Source organism: Ambystoma mexicanum, chromosome 3q (assembly GCF_040938575.1).
Source record: "Ambystoma mexicanum isolate Mex_15411 chromosome 3q, UKY_AmexF1_1, whole genome shotgun sequence".
Taxonomy (NCBI): domain Eukaryota; kingdom Metazoa; phylum Chordata; class Amphibia; order Caudata; family Ambystomatidae; genus Ambystoma; species Ambystoma mexicanum.
This window is the reverse complement of record NC_090926.1, coordinates 4,260,259-4,279,529: the sequence shown is the minus strand read 5'-3', so window position 1 is coordinate 4,279,529 and position 19,271 is coordinate 4,260,259. Positions and strand designations below refer to the sequence as shown.

Genomic DNA, 19,271 nt, shown 5'->3' with positions numbered 1-19,271 from the left:
TCCCAATCTGTTGACTCAGATGGGAAAATGCAAAAAAGACAACCAAATTGTGTCTCGGGCGTGCACAAGTAGAAAGCAACTATAAAGGAGGAGCAAAGCTGAACAGAACTTCTATATTAAGGGCCAAAATATCTCATGATTGTTTAAGGTGATCATCATTTGAGCGTAGTATTAAATGTCGGGCCTAATGATGCATTTAGCTAACAGCGACAGCATCCATTATTATACCCTTGATGTTTATGTACAGGTTGTTAGTCCTGATATCTCAAGGAACGGTTTACCATAGTTCTTGTAGGCAGGAAGTTCAATAAAGTTAAATGGAGAACGGTGGAAGGTCAGATATTGCCTTCTGATGTATAGCAGCCCTTAAAATGCGAGAAGTGTGCATCAGGGACTGCCGCTGAACATGGGACACAAATCTCTGTTGAAAAGCACACAGGGTGACAAATTAGATACCACTACAAGAAGTTCTTCTACTGTCTAGAGCCCTTTGTTATGGTAAGAAATTGCGTAACAGTTCAACACAGACGATTCGGTTTACCTTGGTCTGTTAACAGCTTCCTCTGTACAGTAGAAGCTTTCCTGTGCGTGGCCCCCTGATGTGCGCGTTCGTCAACAGCGACGCTGCGTGCCTATCAAGACGAGGAAAAGCCTTCTGATTATAGTCTGGATAGGTCACTCAGTAGCACAATATCACAGAAAGCTGTTGAAGCAAAATGCAGTAAGGTAAAAAGCTGAGCAGCCTCCAAGCTAGGCGTGTTCCTATTCAGAGCGCTGCTCATTCCTCTGGGGAAACGTAGACCTCGAAGGGTACGTCAAAGGGCCCGCTAAGAGCTTACCCGTGATGGAACCTGTACCGTGTGCAGGCTGGAATCTGACTCGTCCGTGCCCAGAAGTATGTGGTCATGTGATCCCCGACTCGCCAGAAATACCCTACCGTGCGTCAAAAAGACATGCCTCACTATTGGTTGGGTATTTGCCAGGGAAAATGTGAGTCAGTATTCGCCACCTGGGGGGGAATAAAGCCACTCCGTTCGGGATGGAGATCACTGCAAGCAATTGTGGTCACCTGTCATAATATGATGCACGATTGTACGTTTAGGAAAAGGATAAATGGAATCCACTTGTGGATGATGTAAAGGAAGGCACGCTGCATGTCTAAATGTTGGAGCAACATGATTGGTGTGCGCACTTTGAGCACTATTAAGTATGTAATCTGGCAAGAGGAAAAATTGGCACCTTACTACCTAGTCCGTTGTTATAGTCCTGGGCAATTGGAGATGATAATGAACTGTTAACAGCCCGACTTATCTCGAGAGGTAAATGTGAGCTGTAGAGAGGTAACACTGATATTCACAATTACAAGTATCCAAATAACGCTTATACAACGGTCAGTTTTAAATAAGCCTTCTTTAAAAAGGGCAATATGCAACAATACAAATAAACTTCGCAACAATTCTTCAGGTAGCAGATAAGCAAGTAGACCACCTTTTCAAATGCTTCACACACACACTTCCTACAGCCTGAGGTGACTTCAATTACTAGGACAATGTTTGGTATTGATATATCACTTTTTGTACTTGATGCAATTCTGAGGTTGTGGAAAAGGTTTGGGAAGGAAACAGGTTAACAGGTTCTCGAGCATGTGAATACTTTTAAATCTACACCTCTTTCTGATTATTTGTTAAATTAAATACATTGCCTTTGTGCAGAATCGCTGTCTAACTTTCTTTTTATAATTATTAGTTTGGATACCTTGGGCACAGGTGTCCACCAATACACAAGAACCTGCTGCAGGCACACACTCTGTTTTATTGATTAATAGAGCGCACCACAACCTAGGGTATCTGGGCGCATTACAAGAAAACTTTGATGCATATGGTTACATACATATAAGCCTAACAAGTGTAGAATAATTCAAAGGCTAATCTACAAAGCGAAGAACGGTTACAGGTACATTTCAGAGTCAAGGCAGGTAAGGAGACATATACTGCCGTATGGAAACAAGTGCATTGCAAGGCAGAAGCAGTTAGGTCCTCGGTGTGATGTAAACACGCTGAGGTTCGATGTGAATCATAACTAACCACTTTTGTATTTATCCTGAAACTTTGGAAGGTCTGACCAGTACGCAGACAAAGGCGGAGGGCATTCCAGTCTTGGGCAGCCTTAACAGGGAAACTGTTGCCGCCAACTCTTTTCAGGTTGAATCTTGGAACTGTGATACAAAAGGAGTTAGCAGACTTAGTAGGTTGTGACGAGGTTGTTTTGATGATTTTATCTATTAAGTACTATGAAGCAGCATTGTTAAGGCATTTATGAGTAATGGAGACTATTTTGAATTGGATCCTGTCCTTGATAGAAAGCCATTTGTGCTTTCTTCTAGTCTGAGATATGTGCTCTCCTCGTGATACTCAAAGCTGTTCCGAGAGCATTATTTTGTAATATTTGGAGTTTGTTGATGATTTGTTTGTTCGCTCCTGCATATAGGGCATTGCAATAATTGAGTTTAGACAAGATTAAGGCTCTCGCTAGTATGATGCAACTCTTTGTTGATAGGTACAGTTTGCAAGCATGTATTGGCTTGCAGGTGTACGAGGTTGCAGAGGCGGTCACGTTAACTTGTTTGCACAAGTTCAGGGTGGAATCCAGGTAGAAACCTAGTGTTTTAGTCTCCTTGGCGACTTTGATGATAATGCCGTCTATGTTAAATGAAGAGTATTGGGAGTCAAGTTTATTGGTGATGATAGGGGCTCCTAACATCAGAATCTCAGTCTTATCATTCAGGCAGAGGCTGTGGACTGCCACCCAGGCCTGAATAAAATAAGATACATTTTGTTGACTAATGCAAGGTCAGTGTCATAATTGCATGAAAGAGGTATAAGTATCTGTGTGTCATCTGTGTAATTCGTGTAGATGACACCCAAGTGATCCAGTTCATCAAAGAGGCTTTGTGAATATATTATACATAGTCGTAGAGACACAAGAGCCTTGCGGAACTCTGCATGTGATGGGGGATGGGTCAGCAGCAGCAGATGGAGAAAAGACACTAATAGATCTGTTGTTGAGAGGATTTTATCCAGTCTGATGCCTCTTGAGAGAAGTTAGCCGCAGATGATAGGTGTTTCCTAAAGGATTTTGTGGTCCACCAAATTAAAAGCGGCTGAGGTGAAAATGAAAATGGATCAACTGAAAGATAACAGACAATGTGCCTTACTTCTCCTATCAAGGCAGTTTCAGTGCTGTGGAGTGGTCTGAAATCAGATTGTCTTAGCCCTAGGAGATTATTAGTCTATAGATATCGCTGGATCTGAAGGTATGCAGCTTTATCAATAATTTTAAGTAAGAATGGGACCGTTGCGATAGGCCTATAATTTGTTGGGATGGCTGGGTCCAATGTTGATTTCTTAAGCAGCGGCAGAACCCACGCATCCTTAAGGTTAGTAGGTACCTTAAATGTCCTGAATGAGGCGTTTATTAGTTTGGTGATTAATGGGGCAAGGTCTCTAGTGGCTTCTTTGATTATTTGGGCCGGGCACAAGTCACCTTGGCATCTTGAGGGTTTGAGTGATGCTATAATCTTTTCGACCTCTAGGGTGGTAACTTGAGCGAATTTGAAGTGGCTTGAGGGAGAGATTTTTTGGGGGGTTTCTGGTGGATCTCTAATTTAGAAAGGTTAAGCCTTTTAGCTGCTATTTTATTTTGGAGTGTGACAATTTTGTTGGAAAGGGCATTTTGGATGTTCGTGCACCATTCTTTGTCTTTTGGGCCAGAATCATCATCAGGTGTATAGGCGATTCCATTTCCCTCAGGATTACAAATAGTTCCTTTGTGCTGGAGCTAGGTTTGTGAATAGTTTCATTATAGGTTTCACATTTGGTTTGGAGTATCTCAGCTTTGTATTTGGAAGATATTTCGTTCATTGTTTTTATTTTCTTTCGAAGGTAGGTTTTTCCACATAACTTCGATTTTTCTTTTTTCTGACCTTGAAAGCTTTCAACTGGGGGGTAAACCAAGAGTTGAGGTGTGCTTTAGGTTTGCTTTTCCGTAGTTTAAGTGGGGCAATGGAATCTAAGTCTTGGGTCATTGTGGTGTTAAATAAGTCAATTAATTCCACTGGGTCTAGAGATTTGGAAGCGTTCAAGGTGGGGAGCAGGATAAGCAGCAGCTTGTCAGTGGTGATGCTTCGTTTGTTGCTAGTAAGGAGGGGTGGATCTATCACGTTAGGGTTGTTGACTGATCGTATGTGTATAGTGACACACAGCACCTTCAGTGCAGTGTGTTTGGCAAAGTTTGCATGCAGTACCCTCTGGGGCCACTACACACAACTATGACTACAGGTTTAAGCAAAACCAACCTTTTGGTATACGTCTGTACCACACAGATTTTGGTAGCGAGCTGAGCAGCCAGGCTTTATCTCAAGAGGGAATGTGAGCTTGTAATGAGGTTACAAAGAGGTCTACAATCACAAGTATTCAAATAGACTCTTATACTCAGTTTCTTGGTAAAACACGTATTTATTACAGAGTCAGTTGGAAAACATTCACTAAAAGGAGGCAATCAATATCGCACAAAAATATACTACAATACTTCACACTATCCGGTTCTGAGGCATTTAAACTACTTTGAAGGAGGAGCAAAATGCCATTCAGAGCATTTGAAGTAGGAGCAAAAAGGCATAAGTTTATAAAAAGAATCGTTCTACTCTTAAACAGTGCAAATAGTTTGAGTTACCCAAAGGAGTTGTTCCAATGCAATAGGTAGGTCAACGTTCATGGGCTAGAGTCTTGTATAAGTAAAAACGGTTCTGGTAGTTAAACGGAAAAGTCTTTGCCACGGTTCCCAGAAGTAGTTCATAGAAGAAAGATTCATATGTCGGTTCACAAGCTGACTAGGCCTGCAAGTTGCTAAAGTTTCACGCACTTTCGCAGTGAGAGGTAAGTTCTCTCGGTCGGGTTTTCACAGTACCGTATTTTGAAGAAAAAATGCAACGGAGGACTTCTGTTCCTGGCAGTTCCTGCAGATCTCGCTGTTCCTGAGCCTCAGTCATGGGGACAAGAGGGAGGATGTCGGGGGACTCCTGCACTGCAAGGGGACTGGTCACAAAGCTGACAAAATGGCAAATCTTCGATTCCGGTAGCTGTCCTCGAGCACACAAAACTGGTGTCCTTCTCCCTGGCTATTGGGTTTCCTGCAGCACTCTGAGGAAAATACAGCCAGCTCCGAGAATGATGTCCAGGTGGCTTATGAGTTGATTGGTCCCACCAACTCAGTCTTTGAAGGGATTCTCTGTCTAGAAGAACTTGGCGATTCGGTCCTGCAGCAGGGCTTCACCGGGCAAACCAACGGTCCAGGAGTTGCAGCAGCTGACCTCTTCCAGCTAGTCTTCGGTTCTTTTGTTACAGTGGTCGACTCTGCCTTCCAAGCCAAGAGACTCTTCTTTTATTCAGCTGCCACTCACCCAGCAGGGTGGCTGTCCTTGCCGGACAGTCAGCCAGCCAATCAGAGTGCATTTGGGTCTCCTAGGAGACTAAGCACAGGGAGTTTCTTTCACCTCCCTCACTTCCTGCGCACCCCAAACACTCAGGCGCAAGAGGTGGTCTTCAGTCCTGAAGCCCGCCAAAGGTGTAGGAACAAAGGGACCAAACCTGGTTTGGTGCGCAGAGACAAATTCTAGTGGGACCTTTCCAAAAAGAAATGATGAAAAAAAAGACCGGGACCTGTTTAAACAAAGGGGGCTCAGATGCCATCTTGAAAAACATGGCTCCCCCGATTTTTAGCTACCGGTGTTAACGGTCGGGGGAAAATCATGGTAGTTTGTTGCAAAACCGCTGCCACCAGCAGTTTTGATAGGAAAGGGTAGCATTGGACTGCTACATGAGTTTCTAGACATGGGGGTGTACTAGGTAACCCCTCCAGCACTCTATGGTAAGATAGTGTGTGCTGGGCCTATGAATTTAAAAAGGCTAGTAAAGTCAATTTAACCTTACATTCTCTGGGAAACAGTAGTTTATCCCAGAGAAGGTGTTTAAGCCCTGGGAGAGCCTAAAAGGCTTCCCTGTGTCACTGCCCTGAGGGTGCTGTGTGACACACATGAAAAGATGATTCCTATGGAGTTGTCTAAAACTCCATTAAAAAAGGAAGCAAACACAGAAAACAAACAGAATTAAAAAGTACAAAGTCCCAAAGTCCAGCAAAAGAGCTGGGGGTCTCTAAGGTAGAGAGGAATTAGCTCATTTTGAGAACTCTCCCTAACACAGAATCACAGAGAAATCCTTTAAATTTCTCATAAGTTTTAAATACCTTTTCTTGTGAGAACTACAGTTGCCAAGAATGGTAAAGTGAAATTGACTTTACTTATCTTTTCTCTTTGTAGGTCCAGCACACACCACCTTAGGTGGAGTGCCCGGGTTTACTTAGTAGCCCCTTTTCCTACCTACTCAAGTAACATCTCACAAGATGGCTTAAAGACTCTGACAAGTAAATGCCAAAGCCATGTTTTTCCAATTAGTCCTACCTACGTCTGGCTCACCTGACTACCACCATACTTAATACATAATTGTGTATGCGTTATCCTTGTCCCTGAACTGACTGATGACTTCTTCAACAATGCGATATATAAAAGACCTGACTTATATTTGCATAACTAACCACATTATGTAAATGTTACCTGTATATATTCTTGATGCTCTGTTCATTGTATTATGTAAATGTTATGCTATGTGCAACTAAGCTGTGAGTTACCTTATGCAATGCGCCCTGTTACCTATGGGTCTTGTGCGCAATACAAGTAATAAAAAAAACAATTGTTACCCTCCCAACTTTAAATGGCTGGTGGCAGTGGTTTAATTTTCCTACCATTGTGCTTTTCTACCGCAGGCTGAATCCTCAGCTGCAGTATAGCACCCATGGGTGACCATTTTGTCAAAATGGCCCTGGTCTTTTTTTTTTTAGCCATTTTCTGTATGTGAGGTCTTTCTAGGGTTTTACTCTGCGCGCCAAACCAGGTTTGAGCCTTTTCTTCTTCATTACTGAAACCCGCCTCTGGCTCCAGTGTATCTGGAAGGGCAGGAATTGGGGGAGGTTCCCGAAACTCCCCTCTCCTTTGTCTTTAGGAATGCCTGACTGCACCCAGTCCTGATTGGTTGGCTACCCTTTCCGGATAGCCACCCTGCTGTTTGAGTGACAGCTAGGCTGTGCATGAATGGGAGAAACCTGCTTAAAAGGTGAGGGTTTTGGGACTGAAGACAGTCTATCACTGAGAAGAAACCTGATGAAGAAACCGTGAACGAAGCTTGCTGCATACTCCTGGACATTTTTACTGCCCGTTGAGGCCCTGCTGCTGAGCTCAACCTCTTTTTTTCTGATCGACAAGAAGCTCTGGAAGGGACAACTTCTTCCTTTGGGTTAGTGGGACCAACTAAACCAGAGACAAACTCCACTTGAAGACCTTCCCCCAACTGGCTGTACTTTTTTGCTGCTGCAGGAACCGAGTGTCAGGGGTCGAGAAATCTGTAGTAGAGTGCAACGTCTGTAAGCTGGCAGAAGCCCCAGTTGTCTCCCCAGGACCCTCCAGAAGCAGGACGACTAGAGCTCGAGTCCCCTAACCAGGAATGCAGGACCCAAGGAGTGAAGGAAACCCAACTGGTGACCAAGATCTGGGGTGGTGCTGTTAAGAGTGCTGAAACCACGAGGTGCCGCTGATCCGAAAAGAGCCCTAGCTGCTGCCGACCTCTGAATTGCTGCTGCAGGAGTCCCCAGACGTCCTCCCTCTTGTCCCCACGACTGAGGCCCAGGAACACAGGATCTGCATCGCTGCAATCAGACAGAAACCAGCTGGACCCTCTTCTTCGAACCAAAGGTACTGTTCTGACTTGGGATACTTACCTCAGTGTCTGTAGCTTGCTCTTCCCAGTTGAGACTTGCGGTAGCTGCTTTTCCACAGTTGATTTAATCTCTACCTTTCACAAGCGTAACAGATTGGGACCCTACAGTGAATTTTCTTCAACAAACTCTCTAACTTTGTGCAAGACCTTTACTATCAAAGAAGTGCCTCAGCTCCATAGACTTTACTCCATTTGACTTTGGCTGCCCTGGCTCCCTGCAGACTCTTCTATGCAATTGGACTTTGATTCTTACTGTCCCTCATAGGTGATGCATTGGTTTTAGACCAGTTTTGCTGGGAAAGGTTTTCATCTAGACTTCATTGGAAGATTTCAAGTGCTTGCATGTTCTGAGAACCTAACTTGTTTCCTTCCTTTAATCTTTCCTTTCTGCGAACTCAAAATTTACAAAGTGTACTGCTGATGTATAAATGCAATTACTGTCCCAGTTTGTGAAGTCACTGCAGGATGTAGGAAGTGTGTAAGAAGTATCTCTAAAGAGGATCTACTAGCTTTGTGATAATTCTAAATAAGTATTTTAAAGTATATTTGATTGCTACATGCATTGCCCTTTTGAAAGAATGCTTATTTCAAAACGACAGTTAAACAATTATTTTAACTAAAAAACCTGAGTGTTAGCGTTACTTGGATACTTGTATGTGTGGATTTCATTACTACAGCTCACATTCATTTATCCATCTTGAGAAAAGTCTGACTGATCAGTCACACTACCAACGTGTGTAGTACAGACCTATACCAATAGGTGTTACCTAATAGCAAGAGAACAAGAGATGTGTAGTCTCCCACAGGGTTACTACATCACTTCTTGCCTTACAGGTGATGTGTGCCGGACCCATAAATTAAGACAGGAGTCGTTTTACTATTCTTGGGAACAGTAGTTCACCCAGGAAAATGTAGTTAAACATGGACTTCTCAGTGGCACTGCACAAATGAACATAGAAAATCATTGTCAGTAAAACACTTGAGTGAGAAAAGGGTCCCACTCACTCAGGAGTAAACATTTAAAAAGCCTGGAGTCCAGCAAAAGAGCTGGGGGTTTCTAAGGTTAAAGGGAATTGGCACAGAAATAAAAATTCTCCCTAACAGTGGGTTGTCAGATTTCCAACACCTTTCTAAGTGGCTGCAGCTTCCAAAATCAAGTTACAACCCCCTGGCTGGAAACGTTAACAAAATGCAGTAAAAGAGCCCTGAAAATGACCCCAGTATGCAAGGCCTAGCCCCAGCAGATTATCATGATTGGGACATCTCAGGAAGGACACGCAACAGTCAAAGATCCAACCCATAGCAAGATCTAGGCCACTGCACCCAGCCAGTATGGCCAGAAGAGGCTCTAAAAATTCAGCAACAGCTGTAAAGTGAGGAAATTCCTTGTGCATGTAAGCAGACCTGCTTATCTTTCGAAAAACCAGCAGCACTGAGTTCAGGAGCGGCATTTCTAGTGTATGTCCCTTCACTCACTGGTGCTAATGCCAGCCCACCACTACCATTTAGGGGATTTAAAAGAAAGGTTTTGTTTGCCAGATCCACCCCCACAGGAAGTGTAGTTACCAGCCCAGGTCCAGAAATCGTTTAAACCAGTCCAATCCACCCTGGAGGCTGCCATCTTGGGCTCACAAAGAGCCCATTTCGTCAGAACAGCTATTTTAAGGTTTCCCTGAAAAAAGGAAGCTCCTAAAGAAAAATGGCAAGAGTAGGAGTTTAAGAAAAACATTTGTACCCCAGTGGCTTCCATAAAGATTACATTGCACTCCTAACGTTGTAAATCTGCTTGCACACCTGGTTGAACCAAAACTAAATATTCTCTGCCACCAGCCTACCCCCTGTAGCAATTGCCAAAAATGGAATGGGACCTGAGAGGTGTTAGGAAAGATTGATCTTTTAGTCAACTTTCCCTCCATATTCGATGATGCCCCGCTTGTTTTGCACCTTGTCCTGACTTTTTACAGAGAACTGAAGCCTTCAGATTCACCTCCTTGGCCTTTTTGCTCAGTATCCGTAGATTTCACCAAATCCAATTTCACCTACTCACAAATATTTTTTTTTTCTCTTCAAATTGGTTAGGTAAGCAGGTACATTTTAAAACATAGATGGGGTGGGGTAACAGCCTAGGATAAGGTAAGGTGTTGTGGGGGGGGGGGTTCTCCCCAGCATCATAAAAAAAACAATAGTTCTCCTCTAGGTGAAGTAGATTCAGTGAAATCACGGATATCCTTTTGCTCATTTGTCATGGGGAAACTGACTACACCTTGAGACTGGAAGTACTGGGAAACGGTTTCCCTTTTGTTTTGCACTTGTAAACTGTTTGAATAGCTTTTTCACATTGCACAGAGCATCTTACAATGTAGTGCAATAAGGGTACGTTTGTATCACCCTAGACTCTTCCCTAAGGGTTTTTTGGTTACTTTTAAATGTGCCTAAAGACAAGCTGGTGACTAGATACATTTTTACTGTTTTTGCTATATTTTTAGAATGCCCATTCGCGTATACAATGTTTGGCTACGAACAGTGTATAGTGGCTAAAGATGGCCGTGCCACATGAATTTGTGCTTGTTCCTTGCCCTTCTGTTAGGTACATTTTTCTTTTGTGGAACTTCATAAGACGTATCTCTTGAAGTTATGGACCAAACTCTTAATATAGGCCTGTACTACACAAGTCGGTAGAGTGTCTGAGCAGCCAGGCATATCTTGGGCGAGGTAATGTGAGCTGTACAGCAGTACCTTGAAATCGGTAAACACAAGGATCCAAGTAAACTCTTAAACGCCTAGTTTTATATATATATATATATATATTTTATTTTTTTTATTATTTATACACACACACACGGCACTAACTATAGTTAATTTAAAAACACAGCAACTAACAAGAACATTCAATGAAAAATGGAATACAAATTATATCAGAAACAATAATGCAAGTGAGTAACTTCTTCTATGCTTCACATGTCTAGCACACATAACAGCACCTTTACAAAAATGAGTTTCGGGTAAGATTGTAGCACTTCCCAAGCCAGGAAGCACCAACAATTTCAAAAGGTATTATTACCACAAGCCCCACAGTACCTTAAAGATGAAGCAGAATTTGTAGCTGGCTTTTTTTCCTGATGCAGCGATGCCAGCCCCGATTCCTGCTCCTTGGTCGTGGTGATGAAAGGGGGGAACTTTGGCAGGCTTCTGCAGCAGCACTCTGGAGAGGGACTCGGCAGCAATGGATTCCACTTGCTTCAGCTGCTCTTTGTGGGTTTGGCGCCTTTTTCTCAGCACCAAGAAGTAACGAATATCCCTGGTTGGTTTTTACTCAGTCCTGACCTCTAGGGGACTTTTGACAAATAATTCCTGCTTATGGTGTTGGGATATTGCAGCCCAGGAAGGTCACAGCAAGACAGGTGGATGGCCCAAAACGAAGCGGGGTTAGCATAGCTGCAAGGCTTCATCAGTCCTTTGCATTCCTAGAAGGTGCTGCTGTAGTCTCTGCTCGTCTTCGGATTCCTTGTTCCAGTGGTCGACTGTCTTTAGTCCCAAAATCCTTGACTTCTATGCGTGATCCCATTCATTCAGTGTCATGCAGCTCTCAATCACCTGGGGGTGGCTGTTCTCCAGGACAACCAGCAGCACAGTTCGAATTGGTTTCAGCCAGGCCTTCCTACAGACAAATGACAGCAAAGTTTTGTGCTCCTCCCTCACTTCCTGCCTTCCCAGACACAATGGAGCCTGGGCGGGCTTCAGGGACGAAGCTCATCCAAGGCCCCGCAAAAGGAAAATGAGAAGTTAAGATAAATGTTATCCTACTATTCTTGGGAACTCTAGTTCTCATAAGAAAATGTATTTAAACACTTAGAGGAGTTCAAGGCCCTCCTCAGTGACACTGCACAGAAAGTGATGTGTGTCACCAAGCAAAACGGAGATGCCAGTAGTTTACCAGACTTCATTAAACAGTAAGAACAAAATGTCCCAGACAGAAAAAAATGCATTAGTGAGTGTCAAAAAGTTCCACTCACTCAGGAGGTTAATATTAAAAAAGAATCCAGAGTCCAGCAAAAGGGCTGGGGGTCACTAAGGTTGAAGGGAATTAGCACAAAACCGAACATTCTCCCTAACACCATCTTTCTGCCTTCTCACATCAGGAATCCACTTTTATGGTCATGCATTTGCCCGGGAAAGCTGCTGTCTTCACGATCTACTGCATGGCATGTGTGTATGGACCAAGAAAGTGGGCTGGGACCGTCTGGTTCCAATCCACAAACTGGTGCCAGTCTATCTGGTGTGCATACATGAGTCAGCCCCACAGTGGTTCCTGATTGGACTACTGCTTCTGTGCATGAGTGGTGCAGCTCCTTGCTATTGGAGGACTGAGTTGGATTACTCACCTACATTTAGGATAAAAAGAGGAGCCCTGCCGCCATTCCACCAGATCAGAAGAGTAGCCAAGTATCCTGTTTAGCTGTGCAGATGACGGAAGACCCAAGGATGAATCCTGAAGAGGTGTGGGGACCGTTCTTGCTGCTGTCTGGTGAAACACTCCTGGGCTACCTGTTCTCAGAAGACCAATGCTAGTGCTTCGATCCTTTGGAGTGGTGGGACCAAACATTCTCAACACCACCTCAGAATCCTGCAGCCTGGAGCTGTTGGCGGTGTCCCTGGACTACTCTGTGGACTGACATGTTCGGTTTTGGGCTACCGTGCCAGAAGCATCGCCACTGCATTTTTGCCTGGAACTTCAGTAATTGGCAGCTAGTCCAAGTCGCCTTCTTGCCAAGTTTACGCATCCCAGTATCCAGGGATTCTGTTCTGGACAGCTTCTTTTCTTTGCGACTGGAGAGATGCCTGCTGTCGCTCGTGTGCAGTGACTGTCACTGAAACCGGCCATCCCTCGTCTGGTAGTGTCTTGAACAGTCTTGAATCAGTGCCTGCTGCGTTTCTTCACTGGAAAGGGTTGCACTCAGCTCCTGAACTTAACCAGAAATGTCCTTGCACCTGTAGCTCCAGGGCATCTTCTACGGGAAAACCTACTGCCAGTGACTCCCAGTCGGCCTGCCAAGCCCTTTGAGAAAATCAAAGGGCAGAGAGTAGTCGCAGTAGTTACCATTGCCCTCATCTCCCCCATTATAAAAGTTTGTGAAGAACTTTGATTCATTCCATTCTCTTGCTTTTTAGACGCTTATTTAAAAAGCTGTTATAAAAGAAACGTACTTTACGTAGCTGTACGTGTCCAGTGTAGTCTTCTGGAACTTTGTTCATCCCTACAGGAACATTTCTTAACTTTGTCCTCACTCCTAAAGGAACTTTGAACTTTTGTGCAGAAGGCCCCCTTCAACTTGGTGTTGGACAGATAAAGTAAGGGCTTCTATTCCTGTGGACTGGTTATCCAATTCAGGTACATAGGTGAATTGTGTGCATTGTTCTAACCAAAGGTGACTGTATATATGTTCTATATTTAGAGTGTTATGTGGTAATATTACCAGTTGTTGGGGAGAATTTTCAGGAATGTGCTAATTCCCTTCTACCTTATAGACCCCCAGCTCTTTTTGCTGGACTTGAGGACTTTTAATTTCTATCCTGGAGAGAGTGAGATCTTTTTCCCATTTGCTCATGCATCTTTCATTGATTTGAACAGTGTTTCTTTTGACTTTGTAGTCTGACAAACTCCTTGGGCATAATCTTTTTACATTGCGACACACAGCACCTTCAGTGCAGTGGCACAGGGAAGTCTCTCAGATTTCCCATAGGTTTAAATAACTTCTCTTGGTTAAACTACTGTTTCTGAGAGCAGTGAAGCGAAATTGACTTCTTACATTTGTAACTTTCTAGACCCAGCACACACTGACAATAGGGTGCTGGAGAGGTTACTTAGTATTCCCTTTGTCTAGTTTCTCATGTAACATTTTCATGTTACCCTTTCTACAATTAATGGCTGGTGGCAGTGGTTTACTTTTTCCTATCATTGTTTGTTTCTACCGCGGGCTGCAATTGCAGCTGCAGTAAAGCACCCCTGGGTGCCCATTTTGTCAAAATAGCCCCAGTCTTCTTTTTTCGCCATTTCTTGTTGGAAAGGTCCTTCTTGAGATTTACTCTGCACGCCAAACCAGGTTTGATCCCTTTGTTGGTTTTGTCTTTGACGGGATTCACCAGTGAAGCCCGCCTCTGGCTCCAGCGTGTCAGACAGGGGCAGGAATTGACGCAGGTGCCTAAAACTCTGCAGTGGTGCTATTTGCGAGAAGCTGAAACCGCAAAGTGCTGCTGAACCAAAGTTTGATCATTGCTGCCGCCGACCTTCAATTTGTAGTGCAGGAGTCCATAGACGTCCCTCTTGTCCCCACGACTGGCCCAGGAACAACAGAATCTGCCATACTACAACAAGAATAGAAGCCAGCTGTGACCAATTTCTGTTGTGTAGCCTTGCTAGCTCTTGGTTGACTTGTCTTGATTGCTTTTGCAGAGTTGCTTGCAGCTTTGCCCCTCAAAAGTCTCCTAGCTTGTGGCCCATCAGAGATCGCATTATCTACAAAGATTGCTAAACCATTGTGCAAGTATTTTTCCTCGCCTTACAAGAAGTGCTTCAGCTCCCCTAGACTTTTGCTCAATTGACATTGGCTGTTCTGGCTCCCTGAAGAAAGACCCTTCCAACCTCTGACTTTGTGCTTTCACCATCCCTCCAAAAGTCACAAATTCCAGAACTGTAGCTGGGAAAGGGTTAATTTACTTTGCATTGGGGTGTTCAAAAGTATTTGCCTGCTTAAGAATATTTGTTAACCATTGTTTTATACCCAAACCTTTTCCTTTTGGCAACAAACTCAGTATTGCTCTAAATGTACCAGTGATATATTAATGTCCACAGTGTCCTAGTTATTTAAGTCACCTCTGGGTGTAGGAAGTATCTCTGTGCCATCCCAAAGGGGCATTTACTGATTTATTGAAACTGTGTGTATTTCTAAAGTATATGTTTGTGTTCAGCCCTCCAGATAAGGTGTGTATTAGGCCTTTTTACACATGAAAATCGTGTAAATACGACAACTTTATTAATTTTCCTGTGTACATTTACACGCAAGTTTAGAGCAGAGGGCAGTGCAAAGGTCAGGTTACTTGACACAAACCAGAAGGCTTCTTTTGATTTTTATCTACGTGGATGTAAGTGCAAGCCATGGATAAATGCCTCTGAAACAGAATGTATTTCTCTGAAGCCTTTCAAAAAAAGAAACTGCACAGTGTGATAAAAGGAATGGTTTATTTCCATTCTGCTTCTATTGTGTTAATGCTCATCGAGCAACAGAAGCGCCGTGCATATTTATTTTCCTAGCATTTTAGGATTGTAAAATTAATTGGATGGAAAACTAAGTTGCAATTGAGAATTAATATTTTGTAACATTATGCTTTTTTCCAGTAAAAACAAACCAGTAGTGCGCAATTGTATTTTTCAGAGTTCCTGTGCTGTGTACATAATCATGCAGAGGCAGATAATTTTTACACTAAAACGTACACACTAATTCTAAAAACAGTGTGTAAAATGATGAGTATGCACGGTCTAGTTTACATCCATTCAACCTTGCAGTCAATGGGGTGCATTACTATAAATGGTCATTGGGGGCAGAGTCTTTGCTCAAGGGTAAGTGATTCATTACACCAATCACATGTGTTCTAGCCTCTCAAATCTTCAAGACTACAATAAAAACATCCAAAACCTGACTCTCCTGGAAATGCAAGCACTGTTCAAAAACAAACAAATGAAAGTTACATTGGCAATTGAAACAGAAACAGCAAAACCTGTCCCTGTGATAATCCAGATAGATATTTAACTTCATACATGGTTCATCCAACATCTAGGCACTGTGATTATTATACTTCAGTCGATATTCAATTAACCGACCTCTGAAGGATGTTAGCCAATAAGATAGCTCAGCCGGTTGAGCACTCGTTGCTGTGATCTGTGCGTGATCTGTAGGTTGCAGATTCGAATCCCAGCGAGGCCAACTGAGCCTTTCATCCTTTCAAGGTCGATTAAAGACTTACCGACTTCGGTTTGGTGATAATTGTGATAAATATGTTCTATGTACAGCGCTTTGCCAAAAGCACTATATAAATAAAACATTAAACCATGAGATTAGATATAGAATTTAGCATGGAGTCCTTGCCTCTCTGCACTGTTGTATCATAACATGGGCATACCATTAGGTAATAATAGCTCCAGAATACAAGGCCTTTCATTAAACAAAAGACAATTGTGCTATAGAACCTCAAAACACACAGTACAATTCATGCTTGCTTTACTATGTAATTGGCTAGGTTTAGATATTTTCAACATTTAAATATATACAGGAGAAATCAAATGGTCAGACCTTAGAGAAATAATGAAAGGTGTATTCTGTCACAATGCAGAAAACTGCCACATTGTAATGATTTCCATACAGTTTTTGTACATGTCGGCTGGATGTCATACATTTTACTCTCTTGCAAAGGAGAAAATCACATTTACCCTCAAAGTTTCAAAACAGGGAGTAAAATACTCCCACCTCAGTCTTATCTGGAACACTGTTTGTGTTACATATGTTGCTCACTTCTATGAAAGGCTTATTCAACTGACTGTTAAATTAATAAATAATTGTTGTAAATCTGAAATCTCCATGCAGAACGCCCTACACGATAAAATGCGGAAACAACGCAAGCGAAAGCAGTCGATAAAAGTTTGGCCGCTTTTCACTGGTTCCTGTAATAAACTTCTACAGAGCGAAGGACGTTCCGGTCATGTCATACGGAGTGGAAGCAATGCCATCTCTTCCTTAAATAATCTGGCAGTCTCTGGAAAGCCACTTTTGGAGGTTGGTTCTCTTCTTGCCTAAGTCAACTCCTTTGGTCTTGATTAGACGCGAACTGGGCCAACCCTCTCTCCAATCAATCATCGAGACAGAGTATCATGCTGTGCAGGAAAACCCTTTTGGAAAACCGCCCCTGGCTTCTTACCTTGGTAAATGGAGGAACAAGCAGGAGGTCATTGTAAGTTCCTTACACTTTGCGAAGGAGAACAAGACCACAAACTGTTAGAAATTCTAAGTTCAAAAAAGGAATTGAACGAAAACCCTACAAAAGTGCAAACTAAGATAAATGAACTCGATTGCACAAATACTCTTGACAAGGCTTCAAAATACAAACTGGTCTCTCACTTACCAAGAAAATTAAATGAGACCCAAGCCTTTTTGTAGAAGTATCCAAGTAGATCACTCAGGAATATATTTTTGAGGAGGCGTTTGAATCTCATGCCTACAAATGAAATGTCACAATCAGAGGGCAAACGACAACAAAAAATTGCAGATTCTGTGGAAGCAAGGTCATTGAGACTGTGAGACATCTCTTGGTGTCATGTTCTGGAATTGATGGTATTAGAGCACCTTTTTTGAAAAATCTCTTCTCCACGGCCCACATCGTTGAGGAAGATCTTTGGTGAGAGCGCTTGATCGGAGGCGAAAAGACCACCTGGGTGAAAGCAACAGCGAAAATTATGGAACATGTTCTGTTAAAGAAGAAAGACGAGAACCACAAAATTAACACCTAAGTAACTTAACATGACTTTCGCCTCTTTCGAGGAAAGCGCAAACATCTAAAGTGAAACCGGTTTTTTTGGACCTTTACGAATTTCATGTTCTTCGACTTCTAAACCTTTTAATAATTATAGCAGTGATTAAATCAAGAATAAAAAAATGTTTAATCAAGAAACCTTAAATGTAAGTGTTTATTTGGATACTTGTCACTGTGAAACTCTGTTACAACCCTACAGCTCACATTGACCCCTCTTGAGTTAAGCCTGGCTGTTCACTCTACCAACTTGTGTAGTACATGCTTATACCAAAGATTGGGTTAACTATTGCCAAGAGGACAAGGCTGGTGCAGTCTCCTACAGAGTACGAGATACAATCTTGCCTCACACCGGTCTAAGTGGAATCATTGTGAATTTCACTGTGTGGACTCCATGTGGACCCCTTACCCCACTCACCTCTCCTAAGTCTTAGCCTTGATCACGCGTACCTTGACTTGGCTAATTTCCCGGAGTTCCCTGTTCACTATAACTAGGGTGGCCTCCTGAAATCTGTCCGCTAGGCCAGATTTGAGAAATCCATCTTAACAGGATGCACCCCTGGGAGTGGCCACTTTAAGCACTACTGAATAAACTGATACCTTAAGGTGTAAAAGGTGATGGGGGCAGGGGGACTTTAGCAGAATTGCCTCTGACCACCAATGTCCATTAGAAACCCCCCAAAATAAAGGAAAAAGAGTAGGAGTCCAATAAAATGAGACTGCAAAACCCAAAGAAAATCTCAATAGTTCAGTAACGTTCCCGTTTCTAACAGGCCCTCCTTTCCAGATTCACACTGTCCCCTGCCTGCTTTGTGTTCTCCCTGTTTTTTTTTCCATTGCATCTTTTTGAATTTTCCCTAGATCTTAACATTTGTTAATTGCTTTTTCACACTCATTGCCTGTACCTAACTTAAGCTACTTTTCTACTGGGAGGAGGATTTAATGTAGAACTGTGTGCTTTATCTGGAAAGGGGTCAGGGCCATAGCATAATTGTTTCACCTGATGATGGGGCTGTCTTAGGAACCTGCATTACTAATCACTGCTTCCTTTTGCAGGCTTCAGTTCAAGCAGCATGGACTATGGCATGGGTGGTGGGAAAGAGGCGGCCGCAGAGTCTAGATTCAAACAGTGGACATCGATGATGGATGGGTTGCCCTCTGCTGTGTCCCAGGAAGTCAGTATGCACAAAAATGGTGAGTCCATCTTTGTTCATTCTATTGCAACAAAGTGGCATGCAGGGTCTTTTTGGGGCTCACTTGGCATTTGCACCGTCTGAGTGCAATCCAGGCTCAGCACAAACTTGGTTAAATACTGTTAATTTGCATCAATGGAACCCCCAGCTGTTTTGCTATGCTTTAAGCACTGACCTGACTTTGGAGGCATGTAAAGTATGTTGGCTTCACTTCCCATGCTCACCTGGTTTACTCTGGGGGCACTTGTTGGCCCTTATAGTTACCAATACGGGGCCCTCTCATCCCTTTCTTGATTCCTATGTTGCTTTTACTGTAGCACACACCACCTTACAGTGAAGTTCTGCAGGGATACTTTGTATCCGTATTTCTGATGTTTGTTAATCTGCTTAGAATCACATGCTGTGCATATGATCCGACATCCAGTGGTAACCGCAGAATATTGTATCTTGTTTTTCGATAATCGAAAGGGGATGTCGACATGGGCGTGCCTGTAACACTATCCCTACGTGACGTGTAGTGTAACCAAGATCCCTCACGCGTTGAGGTCCCTCAGATTGTTTTTTTCCGCTCAGCATACTGGTGCCTTGATGCCGAGCTCGTCAAAGACATTGTTTATTG

The 19,271-nt window shown here is 43.1% G+C and overlaps 1 protein-coding gene across 9 annotated transcripts in view; it reads left to right on the top strand.

Moving 5' to 3' along the window:
* Positions 1 to 19,271, top strand: part of TNRC6B (trinucleotide repeat containing adaptor 6B) — a 2,246,995-nt gene that overhangs the window by 1,762,597 nt on the left and 465,127 nt on the right. For all 9 annotated transcript variants that reach the window (XM_069652930.1, XM_069652926.1, XM_069652923.1 and 6 more), the window contains one exon: positions 18,516 to 18,653. In XM_069652930.1, coding sequence (XP_069509031.1) covers positions 18,516 to 18,653 — 138 coding nt within the window. The remainder of the gene's footprint in view (positions 1 to 18,515; positions 18,654 to 19,271) is intronic.